Source organism: Eschrichtius robustus, chromosome 3, assembly GCF_028021215.1.
Source record: "Eschrichtius robustus isolate mEscRob2 chromosome 3, mEscRob2.pri, whole genome shotgun sequence".
Lineage (NCBI taxonomy): Eukaryota > Metazoa > Chordata > Mammalia > Artiodactyla > Eschrichtiidae > Eschrichtius > Eschrichtius robustus.
The window spans coordinates 103,628,567-103,643,880 of record NC_090826.1 but is presented as its reverse complement, the minus strand read 5'-3'; the positions used below and the strand labels follow the sequence as shown (position 1 = coordinate 103,643,880).

The 15,314-nt window shown below is 42.3% G+C and overlaps 1 protein-coding gene across 6 annotated transcripts in view; it reads right to left on the bottom strand.

Annotated features, from left to right (window-relative positions):
• The window catches only part of TTF2 (transcription termination factor 2), a 44,346-nt gene that overhangs the window by 18,550 nt on the left and 10,482 nt on the right, over positions 1–15,314 (bottom strand). For all 6 annotated transcript variants that reach the window (XR_011073573.1, XR_011073574.1, XR_011073575.1 and 3 more), the window contains exons 4-12: positions 13,437–13,503; positions 11,605–12,621; positions 10,884–10,998; positions 10,362–10,544; positions 8,425–8,552; positions 7,091–7,172; positions 5,143–5,262; positions 3,402–3,552; positions 1,033–1,138 (exon numbers count right to left, since the gene is read on the bottom strand). Coding sequence is in view for 1 of the 6 variants with exons in the window: in XM_068540584.1 (XP_068396685.1) it covers positions 1,033–1,138; positions 3,402–3,552; positions 5,143–5,262; positions 7,091–7,172; positions 8,425–8,552; positions 10,362–10,544; positions 10,884–10,998; positions 11,605–12,621; positions 13,437–13,503 (1,969 nt within the window). In the remaining 5 variants the exon portion in view is untranslated. The remainder of the gene's footprint in view (positions 1–1,032; positions 1,139–3,401; positions 3,553–5,142; positions 5,263–7,090; positions 7,173–8,424; positions 8,553–10,361; positions 10,545–10,883; positions 10,999–11,604; positions 12,622–13,436; positions 13,504–15,314) is intronic.

The window sequence follows — 15,314 nt, the reverse complement described above, 5'->3', positions numbered from 1 at the left end:
TGGCATCAGTAGATACTCAATATTTGGGGAATTAAAGGAGTGCCGTGACATAAGCCAGCACAAGGTGCTAGGAGATGCATTTAACCAGAGGGGGAGGCAAAGCATTCCATTCAGAGGGAGAACAAAGGCACAAGAGCACGACAGATCATGGGCGGAAGTACACTCCTTGGTACGGCTGAGCATGGGATGCCACTGGGAGGGCTGGGATGTGGGGGAAGAAGGCCACACAGGCAGGGCAAGACCGTAAAAGGCCTAATATATCATTTAAAGGGATGAGGGTTTTAGCCTCAAAGCTAAGAGGAATTACTGAGGAATCTGAAAAGTTAATCATCCGAGAGAAGGCAGAGTTGGTCATGAGATGGAGAAGCGTTCTAGAGATCTCCCCAAATACAGAAAGCTGTGAATATCCTATTGTACTAAGAGTAAAAGCATATGCAAAAGGGTAGTTCTTGGAACAACACTGTATTTTCAGGGGGAAAAAGCCCACAATATTTATGCAATAAAGCCTCTACTCTATGTAACTGAGACTACCCTGGACACAGCAACAAACATTCAGGTTTTTTCCCCTGGTTATCATTTAGCCTCTGGCCCACTGTAGCCTTATTATTTGCAACCTCTTTTCCTGGAAAGTGTAGGAAGGCAGGGAATAATGGCTTCATATGAAAATACTAGTCCTAACACGAAATATAAAACACATCCTGAGAATATACCCCCAGAACTCTCAAATAAATACTGTAACAAGTGAAGCTTTCCTTTATTCATGTGATATGACCACCACCACAACTGAAATGTAGTTATTGTTTCTAAAACACAGCAAACTACTGTACCATCTCCACCTTTATTGCTGAGGAGGTTGTCTAGAGTAAAAGAGAAGGGACAGAGGAAAGAACTCTCTGTTTCCACAGGTGAAACAGTTCGAATGTTCATGACCTCACGGGAGGGTACCTTTGCCATCTCTGATGCTGTGAAAAGACTCCTGTTAAAACGATCCGCGGTTCCAACCCTACTTCCCTGGCAGCACCCACGCCTCACCTCCACACTGAGGTTTGCACCTGGCATCTCTCCCTCTGGCTTCTTTGTGGGAATCTCCTTGGCCAGAAGGCTGTAGGTAGTGACCACGATGTCATATGTGGAGAGGCTGCAGAGATGTAACACAGAGCAAAAGTTAAACCATCCCGCCACGACCCTGACAACGAGAGACAGAGTTGATTCCTTCACAAAAACGCCTGCGGCTGGAAGGACAGACAGCAGAACTCATTAATTCATGTCCTTAATTCACACACACATGACTCTGGAGAGGTAAATTTTATACACCTGACTTCCTTATTGCTTACCACTGGTCATTTTTACAGATTATTCGCTATAACTAGAACAGCCTCCCTCTTCCCAGCCAAGTCAGGAAAGATCATCTCTGGCGGGGTCATATTAAGCTTGAAGTGATCTGGCAAGAACAGAAAGTCTGGAAGTTAATATTTAGTTAATTTGACATAGATGACACTAAAGTCCCAAGGAAGTAAGAAACCCTCGAAGTACTGTTCATCTTACAGCAAAGGTGTTTTCTCCTCCTCATTCTGTAATGGATTTGTGAAAACCCATCCATCTAGCTTTGACATTTGGGCATAAAGATACATGTCGTACACTTTCAGTTTACCTCACCTATACTCTTTACATGTAAAGATTCTTAATGAAAAGCACAATTCTTTTTCCAAGGAAGCTTAGTATTGTGTACCTGAGAGAACTTCAATAAATACTTTTGATAAAAATGTATTTGGAGAGGCAGCGATGTCTACATGTTGCCTTACCATCATATAAAAAATGTATAATTGAGAGTGATTCCAATCAGTCAGCTAGTGCACTCTGAACCTCAAACCCAGTATGATCAAAATGCAAATCACGTAAGATGCAACTGACTTCTAAATAAAAATCTACAGTACTCCATGCCGAAGAAGGCATGTGGGACAGCCATTGCTGCCCTGATACCTTTCGTCTGCTCAAATGACTATCAGTCATGAGAGCTGGTGTGCCCTGAAGACTGAGGGTCACCAAGCTGGCAATTTACCCGTGAGAGACTACTGCCCTGTTCTTTAAGAGAGAAAATATCCAGTATCAGAGGCTGGGGAGAGAGATTACTTAAGAAACAGAAACAACTTAGTTCTTGACTAGATCAGCAAGTGTTCAACCCAGACCATCATATCACAATTAAGAACAAAAAACAAGTCCTTTAAAACCAAAAGACAAAGACTAGGACTATAATCACCATTTGGGGAAACATTTTCTTTCCTCCTTCCTGATCATCCCCCTTCAGGAATTCAGTTAGGCTTAATCCTAAACTTTTTTTTTTTTTAATAGATTTTTATTGGAGTATAATTGCTTCACAATACTATGTTAGTTTCTGTTGTACAACAAAGTGAATCAGCCATATGCATACATATATCCCCTCCCTCTTGAGTCGCCCTCCCACCCTCCCTATCCCACCCCTCTAGGTAACACACCAAGCTGATCTCCCTGTGCTATGCTGCTGCTTCCCACTAGCTATCTATTTTACATTTAATCCTAAACTTTTGAATCTAAAACTTCTTAGATGGTTCACATACGAAAAATACAGCCATAAAAATATAACTAGGCTATAGCAACTAATCATTAACATTATATCAAGATGCTCTGTAAGACTGAGCTGGGTCCATTCACACTAACAGAAAAAGAATGTGAAGTTGGAATCAGAAATTCAGCACTCATGGGCTTCCCTGGTGGCACAGTGGTTAGGAATCTGCCTGCCAATGCAGGGGACACGGGTTCGATCCCTGGCCCAGGAAGATCCCACATGCCGCGGAGCAACTAAGCCCGTGCACCACTACTACTGAGCCTGCGCTCTAGAGCCCATGAGCCACAACTCCCGAAGCCCGCGCGCCTAGAGCCTGTGCTCCGCAACAAGAGAAGCCACCGCAAAGAGAAGCCCATGCACTACAACGAAGAATAGCCCCCACTCGCTGCAACTAGAGAAAGCCTGCGTGCAGCAAAGGCTCATCACAACCAAAAATAAAATAAAAGAAATAAATTTATTAAAAAAAAAAAGAAATTCAGCACTCATGAAATAATTGTGACATATCCCCTTTTACCAGGGGAACGCTGCTGCCCCCTGGCTGACAACTCAGGCATCTCAGGCTAACTCTCACGGCAGCTTGCGGAGGATGGGGACAGGATATAGCAGCAGAACACCATTCTGTCTCGAGATGCATCTCTTAGCACAGGTGAAGGCTGTTTGGTGGTGAGAGTGCCTCTGGTCTTCACAAATACCACTAGCCCTGATTAAATGAAACGTCAGGGAGAGCAAGTAAGGTCAAATGGCCCCTTAAGCCAAGATGCTGAGCACCTCGTACTGACTGCAGTATTTCTGCACTTACGCTTTTGCACGTTGATCCCGGTTTGGCCCATGATAGAGGTAGACTCTTAGTTTGTTGTTGCTCACACATTTCTCCACCTCATTTTTCCAATGATGGATCAGGGAAGCAGGACAGATGATTAGTGTTCCATGGGAAGGGAACTCAGAGGAGTCTTGAGAGGGGAAAAGAAAATCAACACCTCGTTACACTCATTAAATAGTTTTAACTTCTTAAAGGCATTACCTCTTCCCCTTGACTGACATTTATTCCTTCAATCAATATTTTTAACAACTGCTGCTTCTATTTCTACACATAGCTTATACCTTGGAGATATTGCGGGTTTGGATCCAGACCACAGCAATAAAGTGAGTCACACAAACTTTCTGATTTCCCAGTGCATATAAAAGGTATGTTTACACTACACTATAGTCTGTTAAGTGTGCCATAGCATTACGTTTTTTAAAAAAGGTGCATAGCTTAATTTAAACATACTTCATTGCTTAAAAATGCTAACATCATCTGAGCCTCCAGCAACTCGTAATCTTTTTACTGGTGGAGGGTTTGAAGTATTGCAAGAATTACCAAAATGTGACATGGACACGTGAAGTGAGCAAATGCTGTTGGAACAATGGCGCCAAAAGGCTTGCTCAACACAGGGTTGACAGAAACCCTCAATTTGTAAAAAACAGTATCTGTGAAGCGCAATAAAGTGAAGTGCAATAAAATGAAGTATGCATGAAGTAGAATAGAAAACGGAAGAAATAATCTTTTAACTCAAAACCATTATTTATTTGCCCCTATAAAAGTGGAAAAGAGAGAGGCTAAAGAGAGCGAGGAAAGTGGGTAGCACACGACTTCGCTTTAAAAACCCAAAAAACCCCAACGTGCTTTCACAGTGGCCAGAATGTAGAAGCTGGATCATTTCCTAACTCATCCTGAGTTGATTCATTACAAGGGAGTATTATTACTTTTCTCTGAAAAGCATAACTTAATTACATTCACATTAAAGTGTAAGTACAAAATTCCCTAGGACAAGCAAACATTACTTCGGAACCAGTTAGTGCCGGAGTATTTGTACCACTGCCCCCCATCCTTTGTGTGTGTGCAGGTGTGCACATGCTGCTACTACACACAGGGACACAGGGTCCAGCTGCAACAGTGGTCACTAGAGGCCCTGAGAGCAGATGGCCACAGATTCCTTAACTACCTAACCAACTGAGAAATGTACATGTGTACATGGCAATTTACATGTGGTGTTGGCTCTACATAATATATAGGACCCTTAAGGTACTTATACAGTTATTACATTTTAAAAACAGAGGTTGAAATAAGAGAAATTGTCTAGAATCTGGAAACTTCTGGAAGTTCAGAAACATGGAAAACAGTGTCTGCTATGGTGGCTAAAATCTGAATTTGTCACAGATCTTCTTTCAAAAAATAACATATTAACTAATTTGGATCTATCCCATAGTTATATCCTCAACATTAACAAAAATAATCATTAGGTTTAAACTAAGTTTTCTGGAGCCTTAGCTTTCTCCATAAAATTGTTCCTAATCACAGGTCAAGCTAACCTTATATTAAAAGGAAAAAATGATCACTTCTAGTTAGCATATTCAGTGTCAGAAATGATACTATAGGAAAGTAGTCTAATGCTAGTTTTCCAATAAATTAAATATGACCAAAGGCATCCTTTCATGGCTGAAAAATTTCCACTCTCCGCTGCCTCACATGATTTAGGAAACAGCAGGCTTTTGAATACCATTTTTGGAAAGCCAAGCCAAACCCGTGGTTTTGTCCTTTTCTTTGTTTTTCTCTTGATTCTTCTGGGTCAGGATGAGTGCAATCATTGTCAGGGTTTTTCCTAACCCCATATCATCCGCTGGAAAATAAAAACACAAATAGGAGAGGTAACTACTTAGGCCAAAGAATCAGCTCAGCTTCAAGAGAAGCAGCCCCGGGCAGACACCAGCCCTGGTCCTCTGCTGTCAGTGCCATTCCAGTCCCCATGCTTTGCCTCCTCTATTGAAGCCTTTGTCTTTCTTATTAAAATGAACGCTAACTCTTGCTATTTATTTTGAGATCTAGGTCAAAGACATTTACTAGGACTTTTGTAAAATTTAAAACTTATTATTTAGATCTTATTCGAGTCTCCGTGTTATATTGTTACTTATCCAATACATTCATCGATATCTCCCTCGGTTTGATGATGTTGCCTAGTCTTATTTATTTCTCTGCAAAAGCAAAAAGGTCCAGTAGATATAGCCTACCACCCACTTTACTACCACACTTTTGGAGTTAGAGTTAACTCAAGACAGTCCTCCATCCCCTTAAGTTATTCATCAAAGAAAGTCATAAATTAGCAGTTCTTGGGTACCATCATTGTGCCGATTACTGAGCTTATCCAATTTACTATTTATACCCTATAAAATATTATTATCCCCTTTTTACCAGTTTAAATACTCATTCTGACATAAGCAGAAGTAAAATGTCACAGCATGGGCTCTGGTTCAAAGTCTGGTTCTGCCACTGTGCAGAGCTAACACAGCAGCTGACTACTCTCCTTTGGAAGGCCAGCTTACGAGGCTTGCCCTTGGCTGGCATCTGGAAACTTGGATTTCAGGAGGGGTCCCCCCATTCCCAGACTGGGTAAGAGTGGCTCACTGTGCCTAAACTGCTTGTACCAACAGTACAGTTTATGCTGAACACCTGCTTTCCTTCTGGAATCTCAGTACCTGCCAGCCTGAAGCTGCCTATGTGACCAGCCCCCAGTAAAAACCCTGGGTACCGAATCACTAACAAGCTTTCCTGGTTGGCAACATTTTACATGTGGAAGACTTAAGCACACACTGAGTGACTCCACTGGGACAGGCCTCTGGAACTTGAACCTGGTTTTCCCTGGGCTTTGCCCCAAATGCCTTCTTCCTTTGCTAATTCTGATCTATATCAAATCAAATCGCTCAATTATTATTCAATTTATTTGACTGTAATAAATTACACCCACGAATATGACTATATGCTGTGCATCCTAGCAAATCATCCAACCTGGAGGTGGTCTTGGAGACCCAGACACAGCCACTTACTAGCCATAGTGGACATTTGTCATGCTCTCTGGAAGTTGAGCACCTTGGAAAATTTTAGCGTGACGAGTCTGCAAAGCAGAGCCTGGAAAACTTACTTCCTGCCTCTTCTTCAGCTAAGGCACCGGCAGCATGACCTGGCTCTACAGAGCACTTACACTCACACCAGACTTCGATTCAGATGTGAGTAACTTTAGAAAAGAGGCTCCCTGTGAAACGCTTTCTACAGGAAAGGTTGGAGACGGCAGTGTTTGATTTTGGGGCGGCAGTGCTTTCTTCTACTGCTCGATGGCACAGAGCAGCCATGACGGTTCTTACAGGACACTCCGTTGGTGACTTGGCTTTGGCCATTGCGCCTAGAAGTCCAGCCCGGCCCTCCACATCTCCCAGAGATTCTGTGGGCCACCACAGAATAAACCCTCCCTCTGCTTCATCAGCCAGAGTCAATCTCTACTGCCTGCAACCAAGACCTGACGGATCCTATGGCTGTGTACTCTGGAGCACGTGGCTTAAACTTCCCACACCGCAGTTTCCTCATCTGTCAAATGGAGCATTAGAGTACCTACCCAGAGTTGAGAGGACTGAACGAAGCACTGCATTTGTTGGCTCTTAGCCTAACACCAGACTCACCCAGAATTCCTCCTCGTGGCTTCTGACTTTCCCGCCATAGCAGCCAGGCTAATGCCTGCTTCTGGTGCAGCAGCAAAGGGATCTGACAAAGGTAATGACCGAAAGTTAAGTACCAGTTCCTGATGAGAGGTTATGCTGCAGCCTGGCCACATGGACTCCATACTCTACTTGTTTATTTTCTATAAGTGACCCTCCCAATATCCTAGTTGTCAGATCAGCCGCTCGTTTCACCTTGAAGTCCTGGACTCCTCCCTCTCACCACACGTCCTGGTCTGCCCAGGACAGCTGTCACTGATGCCAGTCGTCCAGCATGTCTATCAAGAGCCGCCCCTCTCGCTCTCAAGTGAGAGTCCTGCTTCGTCTGCTTCATCAGCCCAAGTCAGTTTCTACTGTTTGCAGCCAAGACCTCTGACTGGTCACCTGACTTTTACCAGCCATTCCACTGGCTCTTCCTCATTCTCTCTTAAACGTGCCTCTCCTCTCTGTGGGCAATGTCCCAGTCCGCACTGCTAGTCATAAATTGATAGCCCTTTAACTGGGGGCCCACCTTCTAGTCTTTCCTTCCTCCAGTTGATCTTGAACTCTGTGACATAAATAACCTTCACAAAACATCCCTGCTCAAAATTCTACAGTGATTCCATGATATCTCTTGAGCCATTCCAGTCTAAGTTCCTTCACTAAGGCCAGGCTCCACAGCAAGGGACTCTTCCTGCTTAGTTACCTCACCTGCTGCTCCCAGCTCAGGCACTGATGTCACCTGATCATCACTTATTAATACCAATCCCTGTATCTTCCCTCTGAGCACCACTCCCTCTAACTGGAGTATTTGGTTTCTATCCTATCTCTAGGCTTGCAGTTTCTTTAAGGCACAAATAATACTGCTGACCTAGAGTAACTTTTCCTTTATTTCGAATCCCTTTGTACTTTGCATACAGTCCACAGTACGTGACAATGCACGTTTTCTGTCTTACAGTCATTGTCTAGTTGTCTTACACAGGTTGTACATGCACTTTCACCCCAACTAGTCCACTAAGAGCAGCAATTCCTTTGCAACCTTGTGGCACCTATTGAAGCTCAATAAATGGATCTGTTACTGCTACAGACATATATAACGGTATGACTTTAAGAAAAAAAAAACTGCGCTGTTTTTTTCTTCTCACTGCTAAACAGAAAAAAAAGAAAATACTGCAAGGGAAGCCACTTGAGCATTATTTGTAGAAAAGATATGTCAGAATGGCACTCTGATGGGCACTTTCACAGTAGTTGGTCCCCCTCCTCGTGGGCGCTGGGATACTGTTATAGGACACTCTGCCCTGTGGGCCTTCCCGGCTCACCTTCAACCCAGCCGGATCCTCTGCCACAGCTGTCTCGCCAGGACGTGACTCAAGTGATCGATGCAGCTCATCAATGGCTTCACTTGTGATTTGCCACACTGAGCGAAGGCGATCTTGGCTCATGGGGCCTGCGTACAAATTGAAGTTACCTATAAGTGTTGCGAGTATTATGTCCTGGCCAGAGCTGCAAAAAGGTAATTCATTATTTGCCAGATGATGGATCTGTATGGACTAAAAATTCTTGCCTCCAGATTCTCCTAGACTCATAGGCTTCATTATCCCTAGTCTCTGTTTGTCTGTTATTTTTTAAAATCACATTATCAAGTGTTCTAATAGAGGACAAAATGAAGTATAATAAAAAAATAAGATAACCCAGAATATTTTTTTCTCTTTCAGCTTTGAAGAGGTGGCAGGGAAGAAGGTAATACCATGAGAATTTTCAGAAAAAAAGACCCCTGGGGCTGGATGCAAAGAAGAAAAGCCAGCAATAGAAGAGGTTGAGCAACAGGAAGTCTGCCGAAGTTTAGGCAGACAGGGAGAGACAGCCCCTACAGTGTGCGTCCCAGGCTGTCCGCACAGCACCGAGAATATGATACTTCAGTGCTGGAGCCCACTCATTCTACACAGAGAACTTCTACTGAGGTTCATTAATAAACACAAGCACCTTAGTTGGTTGCAAGTTTAGGGATGAAGTATCCAAATAAGAGATTTCTAAGACAAATAAAAATTAATTATTCACTTAAATGTTAAAATGTTTTTAAATGAAAGGCTAGTTTAATGGAATTCTTTCCTAAACATATTACATAACTTCGTACCTTAATAATCCACCATAACTTAATTTCTCTAGGCAACTCCATCACCATGGTGATTACTGAATGATGCTATCACACAGCAATGTTCTTCAAACAGTCTGGAGTACAGCTATGCTGTGCCACTGGACCAAGTACTTTTTCTTTTTTTTTTTTTTAATGGAAGTATAGTTAATTTACAATGTTGTGTTAGTTTCAAGTGTACAGCAAAGTGATTCAGTTACATACATACATATTCTTTATATATATATTCTTTTTCAGATTCTTTTCCATTATAGGTTATTACAAGATATTGAGTATAGTTCCCTGTGCTATATAGTAGGTCCCTGTTGTTTATCTATTTTATACATGTAAGTATGTTTTCTCTGTGCCCTTTTAGAGAGACCTTTGCTTCATCTGGCACCCCGTCTATTCCTTACCCCCTTCTTGACTACTGTTCTTCAACCTTTCTCCCCTCCCTTCCTCCTGTTTTCTTTTTTCTCTCCTTTTCCCTCCCTATATCTCGAGCAGTTCTCAGTTGGGAGAAAACTGGCTTCAGCTTTTCTCCTCGCTGCCAGCCCACTCGAGGTCCTGTGTCCTGGTCAGCAAACCAACCGATCATGTTACATAGTTGAGGCTCTACCTGGGATCTTCATTCTACAGGTGCCTCTGAATTCATTGTTTTCTGCAGAGTTCAGGATGGAAACACTCATTTAAATCGGGTGGTACTGCTCTCTGTGAGTCTACTGGTCATGGTCACATAGTCCCCTGCTCTGCCTCAGCGCACGCGCACACGCACACGCACACACACACAGAAGGACTATAAACATATCCACTGGCTTGCCTCCCTCATCATGATATGAGTTCAAGTTTTCATTCACAAACATTTACTGGATGACTCCCATACACCGACCACCGGGCCGACCGATCAAGGACCGTGAACAAGGTCAGTGAACAGGGCAGACACAGTCTCTGCCCTCACAAAGATCTAAATTACACTGTGTATAAACTTAGCTGAGCATCACGAGCTTTATCACACAGGCAACTCAGAATGGTTTCTCCCTTTTCATGGTTACAAAGGTATCTACGAGGCAGCATTTAACTCGTAGGTGTAGCAATTCCCACCAGGGCCAGGCCCTCGGATCTCACCTCCACAGCACTGATCAGACCCTCCAGCAGCCTCCTGGCGGGCAGCCTTCAGTCCTAGACAACCCAGAGGCTGGAGATCCCGGCCCTGCAGGGGTTTGGGAGGCACCAACTGGGGAGGGTCAGTGGTTGTTTTGGTTAAGTTACTCTGCTGTGGTACTTGAGTGTTACTCTTCTCATTAGCGCCTGCTCAAAAAACAAGGGAAGAACAGATTACACTTCAGAAAAGTGAAGGAATTCTACACGTGAGGTGAGGTCAAGAGAGGGTGCGATCGCCATGAGCTGGGGAAGACTTCTGAGAGAGCACAGCATTTAAACCATTTCTTAAACAACGGGAAAAAGACTTGAGTCCACAGGAAATAGGAGGAAGTTTTCATAAATCACAGGCATAACTTATAAAGGAAGCTCAGTAACAGATAACAAGATGAGCAGGTGAATGAGTCAGCCTATTCTTTATTGACACGCCTCTCGAATGTCTCGTGAAGTTCATGCAAACTGCGAGTTCGGGGGCAGAACCCCTTTTACCTTGCTCTGGGGAGAGGGCCAGGGCACTGAGCGCATCCTCCAGCTCCTGAAGTTGCTTGAACAACTTCTGACCCTTGTCTGGAAGAGCCTGGATGTTCACAGATGCCAGTGTTCTCTGGAAAACAGATCCTATAACGTGGGTCTCTCCTCTCAAGTCATTAGAAAGATAGTCTCAGATTAAAATAGCCTAAAATGCTAAAACTCTGAAATCACGGTCTTTTAACTATATGTGTGAAAACCAGAAACTTTTTCTTTCTAAACCCAGGCGACTTACCAAGCCTGAAAATATAAACATAGCAAAAGGCAGAAACTAAACATCCACCGCTAAAACCTTTCTCACTTTTTTTTTTTTTTTTTTTGAAGCATGGACATATATACACTACCAAACGTAAAACAGATAGCTAGTGGGAAGCAGCCGCATAGCACAGGGAGATCAGCTCGGTGCTTTGTGACCACCTAGAGGGGTGGGATAGGGAGGGTGGGAGGGAGGGAGTCGCAAGAGGGAGGAGATATGGGGACATATGTATATGTATAACTGATTCACTTTGTTATAAAGCAGAAACTAACACACCATTGCAAAGCAATTATACTCCAATAAAGATGTTTAAAAAAAAAAAAAAACTTTTCTCACGTTAATATATTTAACTTGTTTGTGGCGTCCCTTATCTGCCCACAGCAAGCAATGCTCCAAACTTATAAACAAAACACAGGTCAGTAGTACCTTCTTTTGTTTCAGCTGTGTTGTGAGGTACACACGCTGGGCTGCTGGGTCTGAAGATTCTCCCTTCTTGGAAACGCCTGAGTCAGGAGGAATTTTTCTTTGCACACTCTGACCAGGGCATTTAAGGTTCTCCTTCTTCTGTGAGTCTAGAGTCAAGTCAAAGAGCAAGGGGCTCCCTGGCTTAGAGGAAACAAAAACGACGTCATCTTCCTCACTGTCACCTTCCTCACTGTCACCACCGCTTGTATCGGCATCCCGCCTCTCTCCCTGGGGATGCCCTGAGGCCGGCGGTGCAGGCTGAGCAGCCGGTCCCTTTGGAGCAGGCGTGTCCCGGGTCTCCAGCTGTGCCTGCAAATGGTCCTGGAGCAGACTCTTATGGCGGGTCTGCGTGCTTGGGTCATTCTTTGCCTTTGTTTCTCTAGCCTCCCAGCTCTTGGGGTGCTCCTTGCTGAGGTGTCCCCCTTTCAGGGGCTGGCTTATTGGGTGTTGACTGTGAACAATTCGAGGCAAAGTCTTAGTGTCCTTTTCCCTTGGAGGTTCTGATTCTTTTTGGACAGAATGACTCTCACCATTTGACTTCTCCTGAGATGCAGATGGTCCTCTCAGCTCACTCCCACGGACCTGTTTGGATTTCATCTCAGAAAGGTTTCTTTTGTGCATCCCTTCAACCTCCTTTGCTGCACTATGAAACTCTGTCTTCTCCCCTCGCCGCGTCTCTTGAACAGCAGATTGTTTTTTCTTTACCGCCAGGCCAGATGAGAGATCTTTCTCCATCCAGCACTTAGATTCAGGCTTCTGTTCCTTCTTTTGATCCAGGAGTGGATCTCCCTTTTCCCTTTGCTTCCTACCAGCTGTTTTTTCCTCATCTTCACCTTTGATGAACTGCTTCCGGAGGGATGGTTCTTGATTCTTGTCAACTAACTTGAATGGGTTTCTCTGCTGGCTGGAAGGATAACGAGATGGCTCAGAGGCATGCTGAGACTTACTGGTTACAGAATGTTCTTTGGAATTAGGATCCTAAAAGACAAAGGAAATAATCTTAATATAAAATATTAAAGCAACCTTAACATCTAGAATACCTTTTTTCAGAGGAAATGGAAACACGGTAAAAGCAGTCCAATTTTTCTGAATGTTCCTGGGAGCATTTCTCCCTCTAGAAAGGACTGCCAAACTCACAAAGTATTCGTTTCTTAACAGTACTTTCAATGCTTGGTTCCTTTTCTGTCCGTGATCACTGCTTTTCCAGGCCTCAAGGAACAGTAGTGACCAAGTCAAATTGTTTTAATAATAGCAATAGCCACAATGTATACTTTTCATGAAAAACTATTCTCTCAAGATGAACTTTTCCCCAAACCTAAACAGTACCCTATACTTGCTTTGATTTTGGCTTTAGGAAGGTTTCACGGTGCAAATCCAGAATCTTAAGTCCAAGCTATCTTCCTACAAAAACAAGTTTCATGACCTTGCACAGTCTAGCTCCTCATGTACTGGATTTCTGTAGGGTCTCTCCTAATTCTCACATTCTAGAAGCTTATGAATTATACTCAGCTTATACCAACATCAAATAGATATCAGCCTATAAAAACATGCTGAAGTTAGTCAAGTAAGTTTAAATTTTTCCCTAAATAGCAGGATACTAACTATATTTAAGACCCAAATAGTCCTTTGAATTAAGAGTCCCAACAAGGTCTATCATGCTTAAAGAAAAGAACTGTCTTTCAGAGACAGTACAATGAAAACCAGTTTATACTGGACTTCAGGGTCTTTTCAGGTGATCCCACAGATTAAACAATCTTAATAGTCAGGTTTGAAAACAGATGAATAATTCCTACCTGCCATGGGATATTTCCACACCATTGCTTCCCCTCTGCCTTACTTCTAACACATCGGAAGAATAACCTAATGAAGTATAAAACAGAAATAATCAAATTTGTGAAAATACATTAAAACAAGAGATAAATTTGTTTTTAACCCAAGAAAACATCTTACAATTATCTGATACCAGCTTTCAAAGGTCACTTGAAACCAATTACTCTTATATGTACGACATTTAAAAATTCTTTATCTCACAGGATATTTATAAGAGCTGAGAAGTGAAAGGATACAGATGTCATGGTAACTAGAGGATATTCATAGATTTATTCTTTTAACTCTACAGAATGACTGACATGGGAACACTGATCAGCAAGGACTGCTAAAATCAGAAAAAAGGAGATAAACAGACATTATGTGTCCCTAATGGGAAGCCATAATACTTCCCATAAAGTAAAAAACAAACAAACAAACAAAAAAGCCAAGCCAAACCAAAACAAACAAAAACTAACTTGAATCTGGTCAAACTTGGATCCAATTACCAAGTTACAGGAAATCCAAACAACAGAAGAACACATAAAACTAGACCAGGGGATGTAATCTGCAAACTCTTAACAGTGGGAAATGCTATTAAGATAAACAACTTGATTCCTTCAACAAGTAAATCACAAGGGAGAAAAAAAGATTGGGGGGACCTACTTAAGAGACTTAAAAAACCTATCAATCAACTGCAACCTGTGGACCTTATTTGGATCTTGACTTAAGCAAATGAACAAAAACTACCAAAAAATAAACTATTTATAACATTTATGAATCTACTGGAAATCTGTACTCCAACTGGTTAAAAAAAAAAAAGAGTTCATATCTTTTAGAGCTACACACTGAAATATTTACAGAAGAAATGACATTATCTGGGATCTGTTTCCAAATATGGCAGGAGTTGGGGGGTGGAGTGGGTAGGGTATATATGGAACAAGATTAGCCATGAATTGGTGACTGTTGAAGCTCATGTGCTGTATTATTCTATCCTGTCTAATTCTGTATATATTTCCGATCTTCCATTAAGAAAAAAAAGACTATGATCATTGGTGTACAAATATTTGTTCAAATCCCTGCTTTCAGTTCTTTTAGATGTGCAGTGTAGGTAGTAGCAGAGTTGTTGGATCATATGGTAGCTCTACGTTCCTTTTCATGATTCACAATAGCTACAAGGTGGAAACAACCCAAGTGTCAATCAACCGATGAATAACAAAATATGGTATATACACACAGTGGGATTTATTAAGCCAAAAAAGGAATGGCATTTTGTTACATGCTATAACATGGATGAACCTTGAAAACACTATGTTTAGTGAAATAAGCCAGACATAGAAGGACAAATATTGTAGATTCCACTTACACGAGGTACCTAGAATAGGCAAATTCATAGAGACAGAAAATAGAATAGAGGTTACTAAGGGCTGGTGGGAGGGAAAATGGGGTTGTTACTGTTTGATGGTTACAGAGTTTTTGTTGAGGATGATGAAAAAGTTTTGGTTATAGACAGTGGCGATGGTTACACAACACTGTGACTGTATTGAACGCCACTGAACTGCATATTTATAAATGGTTAAAATAAATATTATTTATGTATATTTTACCACAATAAAAAAAAAGAAGAATAAAAAAAAAAAGAAAAAAAAGACTGAATACAGACTTACATCCCAGTACAAGACAGTCCCTGCTCACACAATCACTACCTACACTCCAGCTATCCAGAAATGGCTACTCTGTCCCATCCTCAAACTAAGCCACGCACTCTCCATCCTACTGGACTTTGCATGTGTACCATCCTCCATCCAAAGGATGTCCTCCTTATCCCTATTTGCCCACCATTACCCCATCAACAGCTGTTAAAA